General features: G+C 37.8%; 1 protein-coding gene across 5 annotated transcripts in view; it reads right to left on the reverse strand.

Moving 5' to 3' along the window:
- Positions 1 to 22136, reverse strand: part of BRD1 (bromodomain containing 1) — a 58229-nt gene extending 36093 nt beyond the window's left edge. For 4 of the 5 annotated variants that reach the window (XM_041405484.1, XM_041405483.1, XM_041405485.1 and 1 more), the window contains exons 1-3: positions 21851 to 22136; positions 16446 to 17826; positions 4998 to 5154 (exon numbers count right to left, since the gene is read on the reverse strand). In XM_041405484.1, the coding sequence (XP_041261418.1) occupies positions 4998 to 5154; positions 16446 to 17812 (1524 nt within the window). In that variant the 5' untranslated portion in view covers positions 17813 to 17826; positions 21851 to 22136. Of the gene's footprint in view, positions 1 to 4997; positions 5155 to 16445; positions 17827 to 21850 lie in introns of those variants that run through there. The other variant, XM_041405488.1, reaches the window with a different exon arrangement.
- Between the last annotated feature and the right edge of the window lie 129 nt (positions 22137 to 22265).

The following is a 22265-nucleotide window of genomic DNA, read 5'->3' on the forward strand; positions in this document are numbered from 1 at the left end:
AAAAAAAAAAAAAAAAAAAAACACACACACCAAAAAAAAAAAAAACAAAAAAAAACCACAACAACAAAAAACCCCCACCCCAACAACCTAAAAACCGGAGCTAGAAACTTCTAGTTCCCTTTTCCAATGACTATTACAATTGACAGTTCTAATTTCTTTTAAGAGTTAAACCTTTACATAGACGCAAGATAATTTAACTGCTGGGGTCAGAATGGTTCAAAGTAAATTTTGACAGATAAGAGTATTAATATTTTCAATTATTTTCAATTCCTTAAAATTCTGAGGAGACTCACTGAAATACGAAGCCTGCACTGCCACTAACACTGCCACCACAGTGTCACTGCCACTCTCGTAAACCCCTTCATCTCCGAGTATAAATAAACCTCATGCGTGGAAATGCAACCCAAGTCTTAGCTGCACCATTTTTTCAGTTCTGCTGTTTGTCAGAACCAAAATTAAACTGCCAGAAGTAGCAGGCTTGTCCTCCCTTTGCTTGGAAATATTCAGAGCCTGCTCTTTTGCCATATTTAACTGCATAATTTAAGAAATTGGGGAACTGAGCCTGATGAAAGCTAAGTCAACAAATTGTACTAGTTCTAGGGTGGGTCAGGAAACTTAAATGCATCAAGAAAAAACAATGTTACAGCAGGTCTTAGTGTAGTTTATTAGACACTTAAGTACTTGGCTGAACCTCAAGGAGCAGTTGCACTCAAATAAAAATATTTTACCGGAATCAGTTGTTTTATCAATTTAATTCCAGATAATAGGCACATACTTGTCAATCTGCAGATGTGACCCAAAGTATCACAAGCACCCTGCCTCCCTTTTTTTTCTGCACACATACACTACCTTTCTGAATGGCACTGTGGTTTGGAGATTAATAGCAAGCCTCCAATATTTTGACACTTCTATGCAAAGAAATGCTGGCAGACAGTTTACAGCTTAATAGCTAAGATAACTCTCCTTTGCCCTAACCTATTTATTATCTGACATACAACATATACCTTAATTAGATCAAAAGGTCCATGAAAGTTGAAGAGAGCATGATGCACTGGTTTCCAACAACCAACCAGCAAAAACTTAAGATACAAAGAGTTCCTTTCAAATTTTTTAGCTTTCTGACATAGAAAGTTTCTATCAACTTTCTCGTAAGGAAGTTCTTCTTCCTTCTTTTTACAACTGTCCTGACAACCACCAAGTTTCATTTGGCTCATGACACAAAAAATATTTATACAGACATTCTCGTTTGGAGAGGGACTCTTCATCAGGAACTGTACTGATAGTTCAAGGAGCAATGAGTTAAAACTGAAAGAAGGAAAATTTAGATTAGATATTAGGAGGAAATCCTTGACTGTGAGGGTGGTCAGACACTGGAACAGATTGCCCAGAGAAGCTGTTAATGCCCCATCCCCAACAGTGTTCAAGGTCAGGTTAGGTGGGGCATTGAGTAACCTGATCTAGTGGAAGCTGCCCCTGCCCATGGCAGCGGGGTGAGAACTAGATGATCTTTAAGGACTCTTCCACTCTAAACCATTCTGTGAGTCTGTGATCTTCCAGTGGACTAAGTTATTGCTGAATACAGTATTACCTAGAAATATTACCTAGTATTAAGTATTACCTAGAATAATTATTACCTAGAATATTACCTATTTGTTAATACTGAGGGAAGAGGAAAACACTCTTAAGTCTACACAAAGAACATGCAGCAGCTGAGAACCTGTCTCAACATTAGTAGGCTACCAATGTCTCCATACCAGCAGGAATACTGTCAGTGTAGCACCATACCCCTCCTCATGCTGGATGTGAATGTGCGAGAACAGCCTCACTCCTTAGAGAGACTGTAACTTAATATGATACAAACAAAAATAGAACAACAGTGATGAAACTGGACCTTGAGCAATACAATTTGTTTTATTAGCATGCTCTGCTGGACTTGTATGGCAATCAGACAAAACCATTTGGTGGTTGCAACTTGTGTTCTTAATGAAATCTTCAGTGCAGGTGTGACCTTAAGTCATCAGCACGTTCTCTTTAAAGCCTCTAAGTGGCTTTAAACTAACATCACTACAGCAGCATCAAGCTTCTACACTTATATTTCATGCTGTATTTTCATTCAAGCATTCGTAAAGTTCAAGGGAAAAAACTAAAATAATGAGGATGTAAATTTCTTAGAGTATTCCAATACCATTCCTTAATTTCTCTAGGTGGAGGGAGAAGTGAAAGCATAAACCATTCTCTTTACAGAGTTCCTTGTTCCTGCAAATAGTGAGGCAGTCCAGGTCATTTAGCCTGGTTTAGAACTCTTAGATCTTCAAAACCATACCATAACTAAACTCTGAAACACATTTATTAGGCAGTAAGTCTACATCATGAAGGCCCTTTGCCAAATTTGTTCTAGTAACCAAACAGAGAGGGATCAAAACCACTTTCTACCATACATTCTTAAACCACTTTCAGGGTTTTGGTTCATTATTATAGCACTTTTCTGTTTAAATAACAATTTTAAAAAACCCTGAATCTTGTTACATCACTGTTTATATTTGATTAACTGAAAAAATCTATGTAGGTTTCTTGATATTCTGACCCCCTGACATAAAATAAAAAGAATTTTCCCATCTGGACTGAAATGAAGAAAATAATCATACCTATCTAAAAATTTTTAAGGTGTTCTCACAACAGATACACCATTGTTGTTTATTGTCTTGATTACAAATTGGTTTATACTTGGGAGTAACAAAATACATTCATTGCCTTGCAGTTATGACTGCTTTAATAAATAGCTATTGAAAGTGCTCTGAAAAAGACACAATGTCATACACAGGACACTTGCTACTCACTGAAAAGCACTAACTACACATTTTTCATCAACAGACTCATTTATTACTCAGCTCACCTTGAAACTAGATTTTACTTTTCAAAACAACAAACTTTTCAACACACCAATATAAATAGCTTCCAATTTATTTAGAATCTATTATTTCCTTATTTAAGAATCATTCTCAAATTAGAAAATAAAGAACTACTGTTTGTACTGAAGTGTAAACAGACAACTGAATTTTAAAATGCTCATATTAAAGTCCTATTTTATTTTAATCAAACACCAATTACAATAATTGATTTATTTGGATAGTCATTATTTAAATGTATAGTAATGTTGCACCCTTATCATGCCATCCCAGAAGAAAACTGGCTTGTGTAATTTTTTGGACACTGACAGTGGTCTAGTTCTATACTGCCACAATAGCACCACGCTTGCTTTTAGTATTTTATAAGGACTCAATCTCATTTAAAAAGAAGTTTATTGTCTGAACAAATTAATTTCAACTATTATTAGGTAACACTAATTAGGTACACTGCCAGGTATCACTCTTCAAAACCTCTCATGCAGAAGTAAAAGATTAATCAAACTTCAAAACGTAGTAATATAGAAACAATGAAAACAAGATAAACAAGTAATTGACTTATATTCAAAGTTGACTTCACCTAAAAGGAGTCCATGTAAATGGAATTTGAGAATCTCAGCTATGAGGAAAGGCCGAGATAGCTCAAACTGTTTAGCCTGGAGGAGAAAAGGCTCAGGGGCAGAAATCTCACCAATACACATAAATACCTGAAGGGAGGAGGCAAGAACGTAGAGTCAGGCTCCATTCAGTGGTGCCCAGCGACAACACAAGAGGCAATGGGCACAAAGTAAGAACAGACATCAGAAGACTCCTGGTTTCTTTCTAAACTGTAAGGGTGACCAAGCACTGGCACAGCTGCCCAGAGAGGTTGTGGAGCTTCCATCCTTGGAGATAACTCAAAAGGCAACTGCACATGGTGCTGGACAACCCATTCTAAGTGACCCTGCTTGAGCAGTGGGGCTCTATCAGATGACCTCCAGAGGTCTTTTCCAACCTCAGTTATTCTGGAAATTATTAATTAGATTTTCCACAAGAAAAGCTAAAATAATAAACACACACGAACATGACAGATCAAATAATTAGGAAGCAGTATTGACCATGGTATTTTTTATGACTACATCAATCAATTACTTAATCAGCAAACAGAAATACAATTCTAATAAAAATAACAGTTCCACTTCAGAGGGGGAAAAAATTCAATTTAATACGAGTAAATTACTATAAAATTAATTGCTACATTTTAGAAGCTATTTTACAGGAAGTCAAGCACCAAGAGAATGGAAAGAACACACCCACCTACACATTCCGTTCCATTAAAAAAGGTAACTCGGATGCAGTAAAAATTTCCATACCACGATGCTTCATAGCATTTCAAAGTCTACATGCACAGATCCACACCATTCAGACGTTTTAATTATTTTTGAAGCTATCCAGTAACTTGAAACCAAAACAGACCACCTGGAGTTTCTGTTTTGATGTTTTTCAACAACTTATTCATAGGAGTGTACAACCGAACTTGTGCTTGTCTACAGTCCCACTTAACTGTGTCAAAATCAAAACCAGAAGCTGAAACAGGTCTTTGAACTTCATCAACAACTTGCATTTTGTTATTACTGAACAAGGTGGGCAATACAGATCTGAATTTGAGAACTGTAAACTAGCTGTCTAACCCCTCACCCTGTTAAAATCCACATTTTTTTCAAGTGTCAAATAAGACATCTGCTTTGCAGATTTTGATGAATTTAAAATAACTTTTATTTTTTATCTGACAGTACACTGAAGAATGAGTTCCAAAAAACTACAACACTTAGCAAAGAATAATGGCATTATGATATTTGTGATGATAGTATTTTTGTCAAACATTTAAGCAAAACAGAAGAAAAAGTTGCAAATTTTTCTTTTCATCTCACATATTAAAAAGTATTAGATAATTCCCAAATGCCAAAACAGGTAATATCAAGTCAGAATAGGGTAAAAAATTTATTCAGTCCTGAGTAAAAGAAGTTGTTACTTTGTGCTAGGCTTCCCAGTTTATTCTTAACTCAACCAGAAAATTTCCAATTTCTGCTTATAAATAAAAATTATGTCACATACCTGTTGTGTGTTTCTTTGTGACTGTAAACTGGATTGCAGCCTTCTCAAGAGTGGAACACCATTCCTAGACAGTCTTTTAAGCAACCAGTAACTGTGCACTCGTTCAACAAAATGCTTCTTTCGCTGAATGGCCACCTGATTCATAATCTTATTTAATCTAAAACACGGAAAAACTGATATTGTATTTTTCACAGCAAAGCATAAAACATATTTATCTATGGAAATTAAACATCACATATGTATGAATGTATACTGTAAAACCAGAAGCAATCACTATGTTACTAACTTCTTTCAGTAAGATCCCTTCCAGTACAATTATTTCTGAGCAGTAAATTACAACCAAATACATCTGCTTGACACTGCAGGTTCTACCAAATATATTACGATACTTTATAAAGATAAAGGGAATAAATTGTTTTGTAATCATTATTGGAAGAGCAATCCCAGATTAGGGCTGAGAATAAAGCTTTATGTGCATTTCGCATAGAATGATTTTCCTGTTGAAAATGAAATCAGATAAAGAGCTCCAAATCACTATCACAATTTTCACTATGAAAATCATCAGATCATTTGTTGCCATCTACAGAAAGATTAGTAGTTTATTTTGCAGACAATACTCTTCAAACTCCTCCCATAAAAATATGCAATGAAAGCCTTGTATTACTCTATTAATATTAAATTTCTGACAAATAAACCAAATAAAAAATACAAAACACAGGAACAATTATGATTTTACCACACATATACAAGAAAATAACCAAACACAGAAGACATGAGGACGATGTGAACGGTTAACAAAATATTTGAACAAAATTAATCAATATTTTCTCCAAAGCTGCTTTTTAACAAATGTAAATCCTCTTTGCATATACTTTTTTACAAATACTCATAGTGCCTCATGAACATCACACACAACAATACTGATTCCTATTTTTCAAATAATGACAAGTTAGATAGACGACCAAGTTCTCAAACATGACAGTGGCTTCTGAAAACATATTAAAAAGAAAGCTTATCTGAAACCAATCTTCAGCTGTTTGTGCCTACAGTATCTTGAAATTACAGCAAAATAGAAGTTAGAAAAAGGTAATAGTTATAGAACGAAAATATTTTCTCTTCATATGAAAATGCTGGTATTTGTAACTGGTGGCAGTCTTGTAAAATTAATGCAAGATGTTCCAAGCTACCAACCCCCTGCATTGCAAGAGATGGCTCCTTCATCTGGGGGCAGGGGTGAGCTGGAAAGAGAGCTGCATGTAGAACAGTTACAGAAAGGATAGTAACAATGAAAAAAGAAATCTGTTAATTCTTCACTCAGAATATTGCTACTACCCATAGCAAAACTCTGCAATTGATAGTAGAGGGTTTATTGCATATTCTCAAAATTTTACACTAAACCAAGCAAATATTAACTCAAGAAGTATCTGATTTGTAGAGGAGTACCATGAGACATTTCAACAAGAATCACGATTGCATATACATACTAATGTTTTTTTACTTTTCCCCTTTTTATATTAGGAAGAAAGCAGTTTTGCAGGGAAGTGATAAAAGTTAAATAGTCAAAACACCTAAAGAAAATGTAAAGTTAGAAGCGAGCCATGGGTACAATGGTTTTTAAGAACATCTGGGAAAACTAAACATTTTTCAGACTAACATACAAGTGAGTGTACTTTGAGTTCAAAGGTCATCTATCCCTGGGATTTTTTGGATTGTGTAAAAGGTAAGGTGCAAGAGGTCTATTCAGTGCTACTAACTATAGCTAAAGTTTTCAGTCATCACCAGGTAAATACAGAACAAACCCAGATTTTCTTTAAAATACAGCGCCATTGTGCCATTCGGTTTCTCAATTACATTTTTTTAAATTAATTAAGCTAGTTAGGCATTCTTGTAAAATACTAGCATAATTTAAAGCTTAGATCTGCAGATGGATGGACTTCAGACTCTCTTGTACATCTTTCATTGGAAGGCAGACACAGGCTCCACAAAGATTTACTCAATGCAGAACAGATGTAACCCTACTAAACTTCAAACAACATAATTACAATTAATTATAGAATGCAATCAAAGTCAAATAATTGTTTTCACAAATCTCTTGGAAACAGTAAAACCTGCTGAACCAAGTAAAAAAAAAAGCACAGCCAAATACACAACTACTTGGAAAGATCAGAGAATCATAACATGAAGAAAGGTGCCTTGGCTTCATGCCCATCAGATGTGGCAAGACTAAGCAAACATCTTCAACTACAGCTTTATGTGCATTTGCCAATTCACGTAACAACCATTCTATTCATCTATAATAGCAGAGTGTTAAAAGAAGCTCAAGAAAGATGTTCACAGAAGACACTTTCCAACTTTCAAAATATAAATAGACAGAAGGTAATTTGGAGTGCAGAGACTATTTTAAAAGTAGTTGGAAACTACTCATCTCTGCCTTCTCCTCTATATTAAACCAAGTATTTCATTTAAACACCACACATGGGTAGCAGCTATATTCTTGTCAAAATACAGAGCTCTGAAACTCTTCACGTGGCAGGTATCTACACAGCCTCTACACTATGCACTTAGTGCTAGCAGGATGTTACACCTGCTGTTAGACTCTAAGTACCCACTACCTGTACCACAGCTCTTCAGCCTTTTGCTTAGTCTGTTACTTCCAGGCAGACTATTACTGTCCCAAGCACCTTAAATCTTGATGGGCAATACAACTATTTTGGGGAAATGAGACAACATTGCTCTAGAACCCTGTAAGATGCACAGACTGTGTACTGATTTTGAAGCTCATACCACTTAAATGGATTTTCCATACATTCTACTTCCTTTTATTTTTTTTTCTTCCCCATCAAAGATGTAATAACAAACCCCTGAAGAATAAAAAAAAAAAAAAGGCATGTATTTGGGCTAGGTGAGGGAGAGCTGTTTAAAAACTTCATCATTTTGCAATCCAGGATGTGACTTGCACATGACAGGATTAATTGCTACAGTACACTGATAAATCCCCAATGCAAAGGCAAAGCTTAGAGAACTTGGGGCACCTCCCAGAGCTACAGAAAACACCTCAGCAGAGGCATTTTTTTGCTAAGGCATCTGTCCACACTAGAACTTTTTCCACTATAAGCACATCAAAAAAGAACAGCTTTCTGTATTATTTTCTAAAGGCAAGTCAAGCATATCAACTACTGAGAGAGAAAACCTTCACTTTCCCTCAACTTAGCCGTTATTTAAAATATAATACATTGATAGAGGAATTCAAAAATTCTTAAAAAGGTGACTGTTCCAATGATATTCAGTGACTGCTGCTATCTAGCTGGTCCCATAAAAGAAGTGTTAGGTTTCAAGCTGATGACCACTGCAGCCTTTTGATGTTTAGCACTAGCAGTCATACTGATTCTTGGTTTTTTTCTTTTAGAGCTACATGCCAAAACTACACAGATGACCAAAACATTTTTCAAAACTGTTCTAGTTGTGCCACAGCCAGCTGAGTGAGCCAGAACTGCTTCCTTTCTCCAGCCCCAGACCTGTAAAACACTGATGTGCACTAGAAATGGGGATATCGTACAATTCCCTGCTTGTCTTTAAAGAGGCAAAGGTCCCTTTGGAAACGAACCTTTGAAATAGCACCTACAGTCTCCTCACATGGAGAAATTGGATGGATAATCCACCCTGTAAAGGATGACACCCTTAATGCGCTGGTCAGTGCATTCAGAGAGCTGAGTGTGTTATCAGTCCTTGCTTCCTCACCTTTTACAGAAATGCATAAAATGAATTTTGTCAGTGTAAGAGATGTGCTTTCAACATATTAGCAAATCTCACAGCTGCATTCTTTGGCTCATGACTTCTCCCACTTTCAGTTACATATCACTGTGGCAGCTATGGCAACTGGTTACAGGGAAAAGTGAAACCAATATTTTTGGTAACCAAGTGTATGGCAGTTTAACCTCAGAAAGTGAGAGATAATCAGCCACTTTTTTATCAATTTTTACTAACCACTGCACAGACCATACATGCTTTTTAATTCCAGGTATTATTTTACCTCAAGATTCCTAAGTTTTTGAAATATGAAGGGGAGAGAATGGTTTCTTGATCAAGTATGTGATTTTTACAACATTACTATAGTAACTCAAGCACAAGGAACTCAATATGAAAATCTGTATTAATCAAACACCCAAAGGAAGATCAAATATCCATTACAACTAAGCAATTTTTGAACATGACTAAACCCTAGTATTTTAATTACCATACCTGTCCTGAGTCTCCAGTTTTATCAGTTTGTTATTTTGCATTGTCCTTTATCCAGCATATCACTACTAAAGATACACACAACACAGGAAAACTGTATTATATTCTGTAAAATTTCATTCAGTATCACTAACATAAAAGTTTCTCTTGACCTATGCTAATACCCATTAACAATCAAATTATGTTCCACTTTACAGAGCAAATAAAATATCCTTCTTTTCCCACACAAAGATTGCAGATATGTTTAAAAACCTGTCAGAACAAAATGTTAAAAAAATTATTGAACAAATTACAACAAAGTAAACTGAGTTTCCAGAACACTTGAACTTTCAAGCCTCATTCAGCAAAGTTGCACCAAATGTACTGAGACTTGTAGGAAGCAGGAAAGACACAAGACTTCTCTATAGATAATTATAGTAATTCCAATGACACTTACTGGAAGACAATTAGCATAAAATTAAAATGAAAAGCTGTGAAAGAATTTATTTGGAGAACTGGAATTAATTCTGGAGCCTTACCAACTTTTCCTCCTAGCTCCGTATCAAAAAATTTCAGTTTTGGAAGACCAGAATGCCCACCTGGACAGATGAAACTCTCTCTACTCTTCTCATGGAAACCTGTGGCAGCAGCTGCTTACCAAAGTGTTTGTAAAACTTGTCTTTCAATAGACTTTTTTTTTAAACAGTGAAAAGCCACAACTTTGTTATTCTATTCGTCAATACAAGATAAAACTTACTATATGATTTATTAACTTAAAAATAAAAAACGCCTCAAACTGTTCTGACCAGCTTGAAAGACAACACAGGCAAATGAATAACTATATAAAAATCAGAATCCATCTGCATGTCTTTATTTCCTTTTGAAAAAAGATAACATTCCTTTAGTATCAAGCAGAAGTAAGCTAGATGCCTAACAAAGTGCACATCAAATCCTGGAAAGACTAAAAAATATTTCATTTAAATCTCTGCAACACAAGTCTGCAGAATCCACATGCAAGAAATATACACTTTCTTAATTAGAACTAGGTTTTATTCCTTTTGGACTGTTATGTTTTAGAAGTCTAGCTACTGAATTTGCCTCTCCTAGGTTGAAAGTCTAGCAGTATATACTTAATCTACAGATACATCTTCTGAAGCCTGAAAGTCTCTTCAGGTTCCTATTCTTTATTCAACATTTACTGGTATTTAAATGGTATTTGGTTTTGAATGCATGTAGGAAGCACTTTTTCTTGCTTACATGTCTGTGAAACCCCCATTTTTCTATTTGAGCAAGCAGCTTGTAAAATTTTGCTTGGACAGGAAAAGTAGAACAGTGAACTGAAGAGGTAAGGAAACATTGTTATTTCAGTTAATTCTGTTACCTTCTTCCTATTCTAACAACTAGAGTTTGTGATATTCCAAAACTTTGGATAAGGAAAAAAACCTAAAACAAAAAATAAAATAAAACACTAAAACCAAACACATTTCAAAGAATGAAAACCTCCCGCCCCGTCACACTGGAAAAATCCCTTCACAGAAAAACTCTATGCGCAGATTTACCTCTGCCAGTTCCTATACATATATAATGACCACGCATTCTTCAGATGTTTTGCTATGGTACAAATCACAACATCCTCTATTTGCCAGAAAAAAAAAAAAAAAAGAAAAACAAAAACAAAAACAAAAAAAAAACCACAAACAAACAAACAAACAAACAAACAATTAATGGAAGTTCACATAACTGGTGAAACTCAGAAGTTCTGAAAAACAAAATCACATAAATCTTGGTCTTCATAATTGCATTACCACACATACAATCACTGTGGACCAAAGCCCTTAGAAAACACACAGGATATTAATGATAAGCCTTACAAATGTAACGTATTAATTTGTTTTAAGCTTATTGGCCTTGTACACATAAAATAAACAAAAGAAAAAATGTATTATTTTTACTCAAAATCTACTTTTACAATTTACTAAACGAGTTACACTTCTTTGAACACATTAATTAATCCTTATTTAATAAGCCAACCAGTGTCAAGATGAACTAGCTTCAAAATAATGCTCTAAAGTTACCTTTACTTTTTTTAAATACTGCTGAGGCAAAACCAGTGAACATCACAGTAGCTTTTTTAATTTAGGGAAAATTATTTTTTTATTTAAGCAAAGAGATCAGGATGACATCACCAGTAGTTTCTACACGTAACAGAAAGGTTTCAAAGTCAATGCGACAAGATAAGAAACATGAGCAGTTGAAGACTTGTGGCATTCCCCTCAGGTGGTTCTATGATCCAAGTATTATAGTCACAAGGCACACCTATATCATGCTCCCCTGGAACTAAAATAAGCATTTTCACATGATTCTGTAAATTATACATACATGTATACTGGAGGATAAAGAGCTAACAGACATTGGTCTGGATTTATTCAGCTTCCAAGTTCTTTGCAATGCTGGCCCCAGCAGTATTTTTCAATAGCTTTTTTTTATGCTGAATTTTAAGCCACATTTCTTCCTCCTTCCCCCACCTTGAAAACTTTCTGAATGTATTTAAAAAAAAAAAAAAGAGTACCCTAAAAAATGTTTTAAAAAATCTCCATATGAATATATGAATAAGAAGCATTATCTGTGAATGCAGACTAACAGTATCTTGGAAGGCTTTGCTAATGCTCCTTTTCCCTTATACTGCATTTCAACACTTTCTGTTTATTTATTATTTATTTTTCCGGTCCATATTTCCTTTAAGGGACAAGAAATATTCCTGTGTTAAGATAACAAGACTACATTTAATTACTTGGTAAGAAAGTTCAGGATAGTTCAACTGGGTAAATTATAAACCAAAAGAAAATACTGATTTTGCCTTGAGACACAGTAACAGAAATCCAGCTTACTACCAAGCACAGTATTCCTCCCAATAAAACCAAAGATCAACATAAAGAAATCAGTTAAGGTGGGGCACATAAATGCTGATCTGTCAGAAGAGTGAAAGAAGTTTTTGTAAGAGTCTCAGCAATTTTTGCTCTCAGTTGTCAGCTATTACTTACCTTACTTTCATAATAATCTTTTAATTGTCTTTTAACATTAATGATGCAACACACCTCACGAAACAACAATGTTCCTACTTCTAATACAAGTGGGGCTTTTTTACTTATTCCTTGCTTTCTATACCAGGATTGCTTTTCAAATGTTTTCTTCACTTTAGACAAAGCAAACATGACATGTTTGCAGAAAGAGAAACTAAAGATGAAAGCAAATATTTATATGCTTTTAATGCCAGCTTCCATTTAAGCAGTACTTCCATATAGCAGTACTTGCAAGAATGGCATTTTAATAAAGCAGATTACATTATATCTCAGTGTATACTTTTAAAACACTGAAGATTAAATATTTCATATCACATTCTATTTCTCTCCAAGTATATAGCTACAATATTGTAGTTTCACAGCATTTTAAAATAACGTGAATATTGACACTGGCTAACCAGCAAACATTTTTAAAATGCCTCTTTTGACAAGTAAGATCAAGAGGTTACACAAAACCAATGCTATTTGTACTAGAGAATCAAGCACTCAAGAAAAACCATGTAGTTTTCCCAGCTAACACTGTAACACTTCTTCTGCACATACCCATCCTGCTTGCTGAATAAGGTAATAGTTATAAAAGACAAGGATGAGCAGCAGCAGATTAAAAAAAAAAAAAAACCACAACAACACACAAGAAATTGATCACAGAGTCAGTGCAAGGTAACTGTCAGAAAGAAGCAGCTAGATTTAGATTGCCAAGACAACCCTAAAAGTTAGGATTTTGTAACTTGAAAATTCTGGACCTGCAGTCTAAACAAATTCCTTCTGGTATTTTTTTTTTTTGGGGGGGGGGGGGCATGGGGAATCTCTCTACTAAGCAAAATTCAACCATTACACATCCCTAGTGGCATATATTATACTTCAAGAACAAATGTGCCATTTTTTTCAGCTAAACTAGCTGGTGGCAGTAGGAGGCTACTTTCTGACTACCATTTGCCAAGAGGAACAGGTACTGTTCATCCCTCCCTCTTCTCACTACACGGCACAGCTGTTCTGGCACATCCCAGGAACACAACTTTTAGATGATCCTCATTTCTACCTTTAAACAATCAAAAAACCCAAAAAACAGACAAACAAAAAAGCCCACCAAAAACAGGCAAACCAAAAAAGCTAATAAGTATGAACAGTACAGTGTAAGCCACCACATTCAAGAGTTTGGTATTTCAGTAAGAACTGAATGGAATTTTCAAGTAAAGAAACAACACATCTCTGTAGTCAGGTCTGACATACATCCTCCAGGCATAAGAGTTCCCTGGTAGTCCCATACATTATTACAAGTGCAAGCAAGTTACAAGTCAGCATTGACAGCACTGAAAACTGAAACCATCTTAAGGCTCCAAGATGAACTACCGTACCTTTGGAAGTAGATACTCAGGTATAGACTTTCCAAAATACCTAGGCAACAGGACAGATATAGGCCCAGCATTAAAAATAAATTACAAAAAAAAGAGGAAAAAAAATGAAGTGGGAGAGGTAAGCACTTATCTCTTATCATCAATGGATCAATGGTTAGCAACTTTGTATCTGCACCCCTAAATCAGTCGTTCACAGATGAAAGTCTGAGAGATCATACAATTAGATTATAAATGACCTAGAGAATGACACTATATATAAAATACAACTGCAAAAAAATTTAGAGTATGACATCTGTGTAAGAAATTCTGGTCGAAGTAATTTAAGGCAGCAGCACAGAAACCCAACCTAAAGTAAGCTGATCCAGAAATTCATAAGCTACAAAAGCTGTGTAGAAATTATGAAGTATACTGTTCCACACCCAGTCTTTTTTAAAAATGCTGAACATTAGGATAATTGCTTTGGAAAACAGAATTACTAAAAACCGTGTTACTAAAATGTTCAGTCGTTCATATACTTTCACTATCCAGAAAAGGATACAAATCCTTCTCCTTAAACTGAACATAAATTGCAAGATGGTTTTCCTCAAGCTTCATAAGATGTACTCAGGGGCTGCATCCAGCACGTACTTTCTTCCACTATGATCTTCATATTTGTACACTCTTCCAACTACCAACTCTGAAGAGCCAGCAATATGCTGAGGAGGCGTACAGCCTAGGAATTAAGAAAGCAATCCAAACCAAGCATCTCCACGAGTGCCTCAATTTCCAGAGATGTTGAAAACATATTAAAATCAAATTCTTCAGGTAAAAAAAGCACTAGTGTTTAAACACTGAGTGTATATATTTATTCTCTAGTAACTTAAATAGCTTATTTGCTCTTCCTCAAGGCTTCTGAAAAATCATGCTTCAGCTCCAAGAGATAAAGAGTGTTTAAAAAACAGATTAAAGAATAATATAAATAAAGACTACTGTGAAATGATCCAAGTAATTTTTTTAATACTTTATGGGTACGTACTTAATTCCTACAGAAACACAAGAATTTTTCCTAAACAGACAAAAATTGAAGAAAAGCCAAAGAAAACTTGACAACTTTGGTTCTAAAACTAGACATTTGGGCCTGCAGTGTAATCCCTTTTCCTTTTAATGCGCCCATTTGTTTCACTTTTAATTCAGAGATCAGTTTTCTAGGACTGAACATGTTCACATTACAAAGAGTACCTAAGCAAGGGTTTCCCTCAGCCAAAGACAAACAATTTATAATAAAGCTCAGCTTTAAAATACCTTTGAACTGTACACTTTTTACACTTATGACATACAGTATAGGAACTGTACTTGTTTCTAGAAATACGAAGAGACGCATAAATAGAAGAATGATGAATTTCTCTGCAGTCTTGAAAAGAAAGTCAATCATTAACATGAAAAAAAAAGAAAGAATAAAATGTCTTTGTATTTTTGGTCCTGGCATCTAATGACTATTTTTAAAAAAGCCATCTGATGATAGCATCTTTTTAGAGTCTGTTTTTTTTAAAAGTGGCCAGTGGAATGAGCTGCCAGAGGCACAACTAAGAACATACTTTCTAACCCTCAACTCTTAGTTCATGTTCTTTCTTACCGTGTCCCAAAAAAAGCAAAACAAAAAAACATTACACTACCAATTGGGATTGTCCTAATTAAGAGAAAGCCAAATTATTGTACACCAATTTCCCCTTTCCATGGGCAGTAGTTCCTGTTTAAACAGCAGTATTAGTTGCCTATTGTCAACTAAAGCTTTTCTGCAGTGCATCACAAAACAAAAAAACCATTTTACCAAGCCAACCCTAACACAGAACAGAGCAATCAATCTGATGTTTGTAATCATCGCAGGGGAGCTGAAGGCTGTTTATCAAAGTCAGTCAATAAGTAGCTTCTTACATTAACAAAACTTATTATGAAAGAACTGCAGTCCCTGAACATGTATTTATTTAGATTAATTTAGCCAGCTTTAATTGCTCCCTACCTGAGACTTGGGAGTCAGCTATTTAAAAGGCATGGTATTATATTAAAAGCCCTCACTTCTGAGCATTCAGAGTCTGGTCACAGGACAGGAAATGAGCCTGCACACGGAACTGGTACCTGTTTGAGAAACCTTTCAAACTACTGCTCTTAAATTAGTAGGAATTTAATTCAAGAGGTAAACAAATATACTGGTGCTGTAAACACACAAACATAAATTTCAGAAACACTTAAGAAGTTATTCTGCTATACAAGGAAAACCCTTGAAGGTTTTTTGTAAAACTGACATAGATATTACACTACAAGTTTATTCTTAATTTATGTGAGATGAACAAGATTCAAACATCCATACACAATTGTAATTTTCATTTTGGATCTCTTAAAATTAGAAAGAGACGCTCAGAATCCAAAATTGCAAATAAAGTCAACTTTGAGCTTGGCTTTTTTTTCTTTAATATGAAGATCAACTGCATCTACTATTCTGAATTCAGCGGTTAATTCTTAGAAGTACAGTGAATGACAAGTGAACACACAATGTAACTTAGTGTGACAAAAAAAACCAAACCAAACGTTATGAGGACAAGACAAATCACTTGATCACTTAGTAATTTCTCTGAGGAAGTTACTGCATTTTTAATGCAACTCCACAGAAGCACAATGTACATAATTAACAGCAGTTCCCTCGAAAAGGCCTTTAAAGAAAACACATAAAAAACGTACAAAAACTTCAAGGTGGCATTTAAAAGCACTTTCTGAAAATTACATCGATTAAATAAAGGTTTCTCATACTTTTATGGCTTGCTTACCTCTGGGGGGGAATATAAGGAGCAGATACTGTTGGCATAACTGTACACGGTTCAACCACTGTTTTCTTGGCTTTTTTTGTCTTTTTCCTGATTTTTGATGTAGACCTAGCAGTTCTGACTGATCCCTCCTTTCTACAAACACCGTTTTTGATTTCAGCTTCTCCATAAATATTGAGCGGTCTCCGTGTGCAACCTGGTGGAGTATGTACATCGCAATAGGCAGTCTTTTTCACAGAGAACGTTGTTCCACTGCCAGTTAGTTCTTTCACAGGTTCCATTTTCATATACAGACCAGCCTTTTGAGCACACGTTACATGGAATGCAGTATAGCAGTTTGCTTTGTGGCACTGGATGCAGGCACCAACACCTTTCTGTTTACAGAGGTAGCATGTTAACTTCCATCTGGCTGGGGGAATGTTCCTGACACCATCAATTGGCTCAATAAAAACCGTATTGGCAAATCCAACTTCTGGAATCCACAGAGCACACACCACGTGTCCCCAACGATCATCATCTGTCTTTTTAAAGGCACCTCCCTTGTTTGGGCACAGCACACAGTCTACAGGCCGAGAGCGGGACTGCAAACAGTGTCTGCAGAGCCACTGGCCCTCAGGTATATATGGCACCCCATAGCATTCCTGATGTACTGCTAAATTACACATATCACAAAACAGGATCACATTGCTGTTCTGACATTCACCATCCATGCATATACAACACACTGCATCTTCATCAATTAAAGACTGATGATCACCCTGTTTTTGGTTCTCACAATAAGACTCTTTTTCAAACCTATCCATAAGGAATTCAAACATATTTTGGGAAACAACTGACACTCCATCACTTTTCCGCTTATCATTGATCAATTCTAACCATGCATAATCTTCTTCATCCATGTCATACTCAACTTCGTTATCAAGTTCTTCTGCTGACTTCTCAATGAATTTGTAATAAATTGGAGGTCTCCGAGGAGCTGAAGGGGGACTGTATTCAACAATCCGTACTTTGGGTTCTGGAAGAGGAGCTGTTGTAGCAGGTATACCATGTGAGCTTGGAAGAGCTTCATTTTTCTTTTTCACTTTGTTATTTTTATGGCGTTTGCTTCTTAGACAAACTGGTGGTCTTTCACTATTTTCTTTATTGCTGTTGCATTCGCTCATTTCCTGGGCAGTAAGATCATCTTCTAATATAATTTCTAAAGGATCAAAGATACTGATCCTATGCAGGCGACCTTCAATTTCTATTTCAACCATCCTTTGAGCTTGAGCATATGTCAAGGTTTCTCGTGTCGGGGAGTGCTTAATACTGCATGGGGAAGAAGAATGCCTTGCTGCCGATACTCGATGGCATCTTCCTTTTCTCCTCATTTGGTAATGTTTACCTAAAATTAGAGCAACAGTTAATACTATGAACTTCAAATAATCATATTAGAATATTCGTTTTACTGCAGTAAGGGAAGAAACTTTCAGTTCTGCAGCCCTCTATGCATATATTTAACTAAAAAGTAAACAAACCCAAAATCCTGTCACTCTTACCCAACAGGACTGCTCAGTCTTGTACAAGTTTAACCTGAAGATCAATAGATCTTCTAAATAACAGCTTCCCTGAGTAAAGAGAGCTATACAAAATCCTTGCTAGAAACCCTCTAGAAGCACTGTTGGCAAGACCACTGCGTGAAAACAAAAACATTTCAGATGTGTCACAGATTTAAAAAAAAAAGCCTTTGTTACCTTGTAAGAAAACCTTTAATAGAATACTTAACAATTTAGGGGTGCCTGCAGTTTGAAAATTTTTACATCAACTCCAGATTATGTCCTCTAGACCTCTCTTCAAAAGAACTAATGCAATTGTGAAAGAAAAATGAGCTTTCTCTGAATTTTTTTCCAGTGCAATTCGAAACACTCATGTTATCAACTGAACTACTATGGCTATATTTAAAAGCTAGAAAAGCACACATACTTCCACATTTGGCAAGTGGGCAGTTTGACAGCCCTATACTTTTTTTTACTTTCCTCAATCCTTAGTGAGCCCATTATTCTTCACAACATGACAAGAAGATGACAGAACTCTTAGTGCCCAATATGGTGCAGTATGGACTGCAACTAGTAAATATTTCACCTGTAAAGCAGATTTGACTTCGGGCCAAAACATGTTCCCTGCTTTTAAGTACACACAGTCTTCTCCTTCAACAGATTCTTCAGGAGCTGTTCTCAAACCAACTGCTGATAGATAAAAATCTTCCTGTTTACAAACCCAGTCCTAAGCTCTTTAAAACAATTTTTAAGTTTACAACCTAATGCAAAAAGATCACATACCATGCAAGAAGACAGCTTTCTCCCCCCGCCCCCTTCCAAAGCCCCATGACTAGGATGGTTACAAAACTTCTAAGTTAAAAGCTTCCATACATACTCATGCCTTTTGACATCTTCACACTGGGTGGGGTTTTCTCCTATAAGGGTTGAAAATATTATAAACCTGACTGACATTGTCAAGTCTAAAATTCTATTCCACTCCTTTCTTCTTCCCAATAAATCATTAATAAATAGCATCATTCAACCTCAGATATAAAAAACCCTTGATCTTTAATTACTGCCTAAAGTATTACTAGGGCCTCACCATTTCAACTCTGCATTTTGAGTCAGGACTGCTCACTATATCACAATTAGTGTTAGCACGTATTGCCAAAAAGAGTAGACAAATCGAGAAATCAAAACACAACTGCTGTGAAAGACCAATATCTCTATTTCGGGAAGAAAACAGCTAGCACTGAACTACTAACTACATTATTTACTCCATGCTGCTTGCCTTTTGCTCAAGTCTATGATGCCAATTCCTAAAAGCCTCAAAGTACTGCAGGAACTCCTTTCACAGGAAGACTACTAGATCACCTAGGCAACTTAGCCTAAGACTAGTTCCCAAAAGGCTCTGATCTGTCTGCTCTCACAAACAGACTCTGTTTTCATAATCTAAGCTAGTTTTATTATTCATGCAAGAATTGTGCTTCTCATAAATCTGACTTTTACACAACTCATTCTTAACCCTTATTACTAGTTTCTATACCATACAGCCAGACAACAGTCAGTGTTTAATCCTGACAGATCTCTGTTCTGCTCTTTATAAACAACAGAAGATTTAACAATAATAATAATTTAACAATCAAATTCTGTAAAACAACACAGGACTTGATCATACTAGTTTCTTAACTGCTGAAAACAGTTTAAACAACTAATAGTGCCAAAGAAGGTCCAACCATTAAAACATAGCAGTAATTTAACCAAACCTAAAATTACTTCCCAGTTTCAATACTGATTTAGTAATTCAGAAGCCCAAATGTATTACAATGTCCCTGATTTGTTAATGTGAACAAGTAATGATGGATTCTTCAGCTAAAACACACTGATGTGTCCATGTACAGCAACTTATTACAGACTCAATTTACTTGTCAATCAAGAAACAAGGTTTACAGCATGTTTACCTTGTATAATTGCATTTCAATTCTGTCTAGATGCAAAAGCCTGCTTTGGTATTTTAAATGCCCCTTCCTACATTTTAGCTGGTTGTGTATCTGTTCGTAGTGGCTCCTGTGGTTAGAGACTGTTTCAGAAAAAATACAGAGGGATGGATGAGAGGTGACCTTCAGAAATCAAAAACATGTGTAACTTGTCCACACTACCTTAGCCCAGTGCCACAGAAAAACGCATTAATGCTATGTTTCCAAGCTCTCCGCCCCCCCTCTGTTCCCAAGATTCTCAAGTATGGCTTCAGGCAGGAATTAAAAATAGGAAGAAAATACTCAAAAGCACAAGATCTTTAATCTTGCTTAAAGATTTAGGACGGCTGTTGCAAAAGTAAAACTAACTGTACGAACCAGACTGAGCTAACACCTAACTATACTGTAATACTCAACAGTAAATACAGCTGACTTAGGAAGAAAGTTACAGTCTCAAACACAGAATGGATACCCTACAAATACAATGTAATGCATACAGAATCGAAACTGGTAGTACTCAGGCCGAATTTCATGCAAATTTAGTGTGAATAACTTAAATGCCCTAGAGGCCAAAGCAGTGTTTTGTTTCTCCCAAATTCTTCTGTTTGCAAATGTTCTATAAATACTCCGGATGAAGACCAGAGTTCTGCATAGCAAATTCATGACCCACAACTGGTTTGCTTTTCCTACACAATTATCAGCTGGCATTTCCCCCTCCTACCCCAGCCCCCCTTCCCAGTATCCTGTAGATCAATATGAACAAGGACCAAGATGTAAATTTGAAGCATAAACTAAGACAAGTTTCCATTCAATGACGACAAAGATACTGCACTAACCGCACACAAAATTATTTTAATGCACTTCTGTTAGCACTGTCTTGCCCTCAAAGACTGTGAGATATAAACCAGGGAAGTTATCCACAGCTCTCATCTCCTAAAGTTGCATCAGCTACTTGGGAAGGAAATCACCAGCAGACGTTTTTCCTTCCCATAAATACATTGAGATAGAAAGCTATTTATCAAGGTGTAGGATAGCTAAAACTAACACGAAAAGTACAGTACCGTGCACTTCTAAATTACAATCACTGCCCTAGTTATCTTCCTCCTCCCCTTCAAATAAACTGTCTTCAGTCCCTGGATCCCTGCTCAAAGGACTAGGAAATTCCACTCTCAATGTACTTTCATGTAGACCATTAAAAAGAGAAAGACACAGGAATGCCACAAGAATACTCTTTAGCCCTAGACAATGAGGGACGGTAAGCAAACAGTGCTCACACGCACACTGGGTGAACACCACCCGCCGCTTCAGCCGCGCAGCAGGAGCGATTCCCCGGGGCACGGCGCAGAGCGGGGGCTCACGGAGCCCAGCGAACGTGCGCGGGCACGGCCCAGACACGCGGGGCCACCAGAGCCGTTCTCTCCCGGCCCGGCGGAAAAAAGCGCACCGACGCCAGATCCCGCAGCCATCCCGGAATCCTGCCTCCCGCGCGCGGCTGCCCACGCCCCCGGGCCCGCCCTCGCCGGTGCCGCGCCAACACTTCCTGCCCACGCCCAGGGAGCCTCCAACGCGCTCGCTCCCCTCCCGCCGATGGTTCCTGCCCGGCGCGGCGCTCCCCCCTCCCGGCCCCCGGCAGGATGGTTCCTGCCCGGGCCCATCATCTCCAACCCTTCCCAACAGTCACTCCCTCCCCGCCGCGAAAATACTCGGCCCACAAATATGGCGGCTGACAAAACAGCTCCAGCGGCGCCCTCCCTCCCTCCCCCAGACCGCCGCGCTCGCCTCGCCTCTCCGCCCGCCCGCCGCTGCCCTCCCCCGCAGGCTGCCGTGCCCAGTCCGCCCTGCTCTTTCCCCCATGCCGCTCTCCCGTCCCGCTGCGACGGGACCCGCCGGCTCCCGCCCACCCGGCCGTACTCACGCTGTGGGAGCCGCCGAGGAGCGGCTGACAGACCTCCCGCTCCGCCGCTGCGGCCGACGCTCGGCCGGGTTAATGGCGGAGGCCCCGCCGGTGCTGCCGCCTGGCCCCGCGTCCGGCAGCCGCGGGCGGCCGAGCGGGCGCTACGAGGGCCGCGCTGCCCGCGGCGGTCACCCGGCGCTGGGTGCGGGGCTGCTGCTGCCGCCGGGCGCGGCGCATTCGTGAGGCGCGGTGCGCGTCGCCGTCCGGGTGCGGGCTCGGCGCTCGGCTCCCGGGGCTGAGCGGCTCCCCTCCCCCCGCGGCACAAACAATGCGGCTTCACCACAGCGCTGCGCCGACGGGGGGGAGGAGGAGAGGCGGGCGGGGAGGGAGGGAGCGAGCGAGCGAGGGAAGGGACGTGAGGGCGACCCCGCGACCG

Source organism: Onychostruthus taczanowskii, unplaced genomic scaffold, assembly GCF_017590055.1.
Source record: "Onychostruthus taczanowskii isolate IOZ18803 unplaced genomic scaffold, ASM1759005v1 scaffold23, whole genome shotgun sequence".
Taxonomy (NCBI): domain Eukaryota; kingdom Metazoa; phylum Chordata; class Aves; order Passeriformes; family Passeridae; genus Onychostruthus; species Onychostruthus taczanowskii.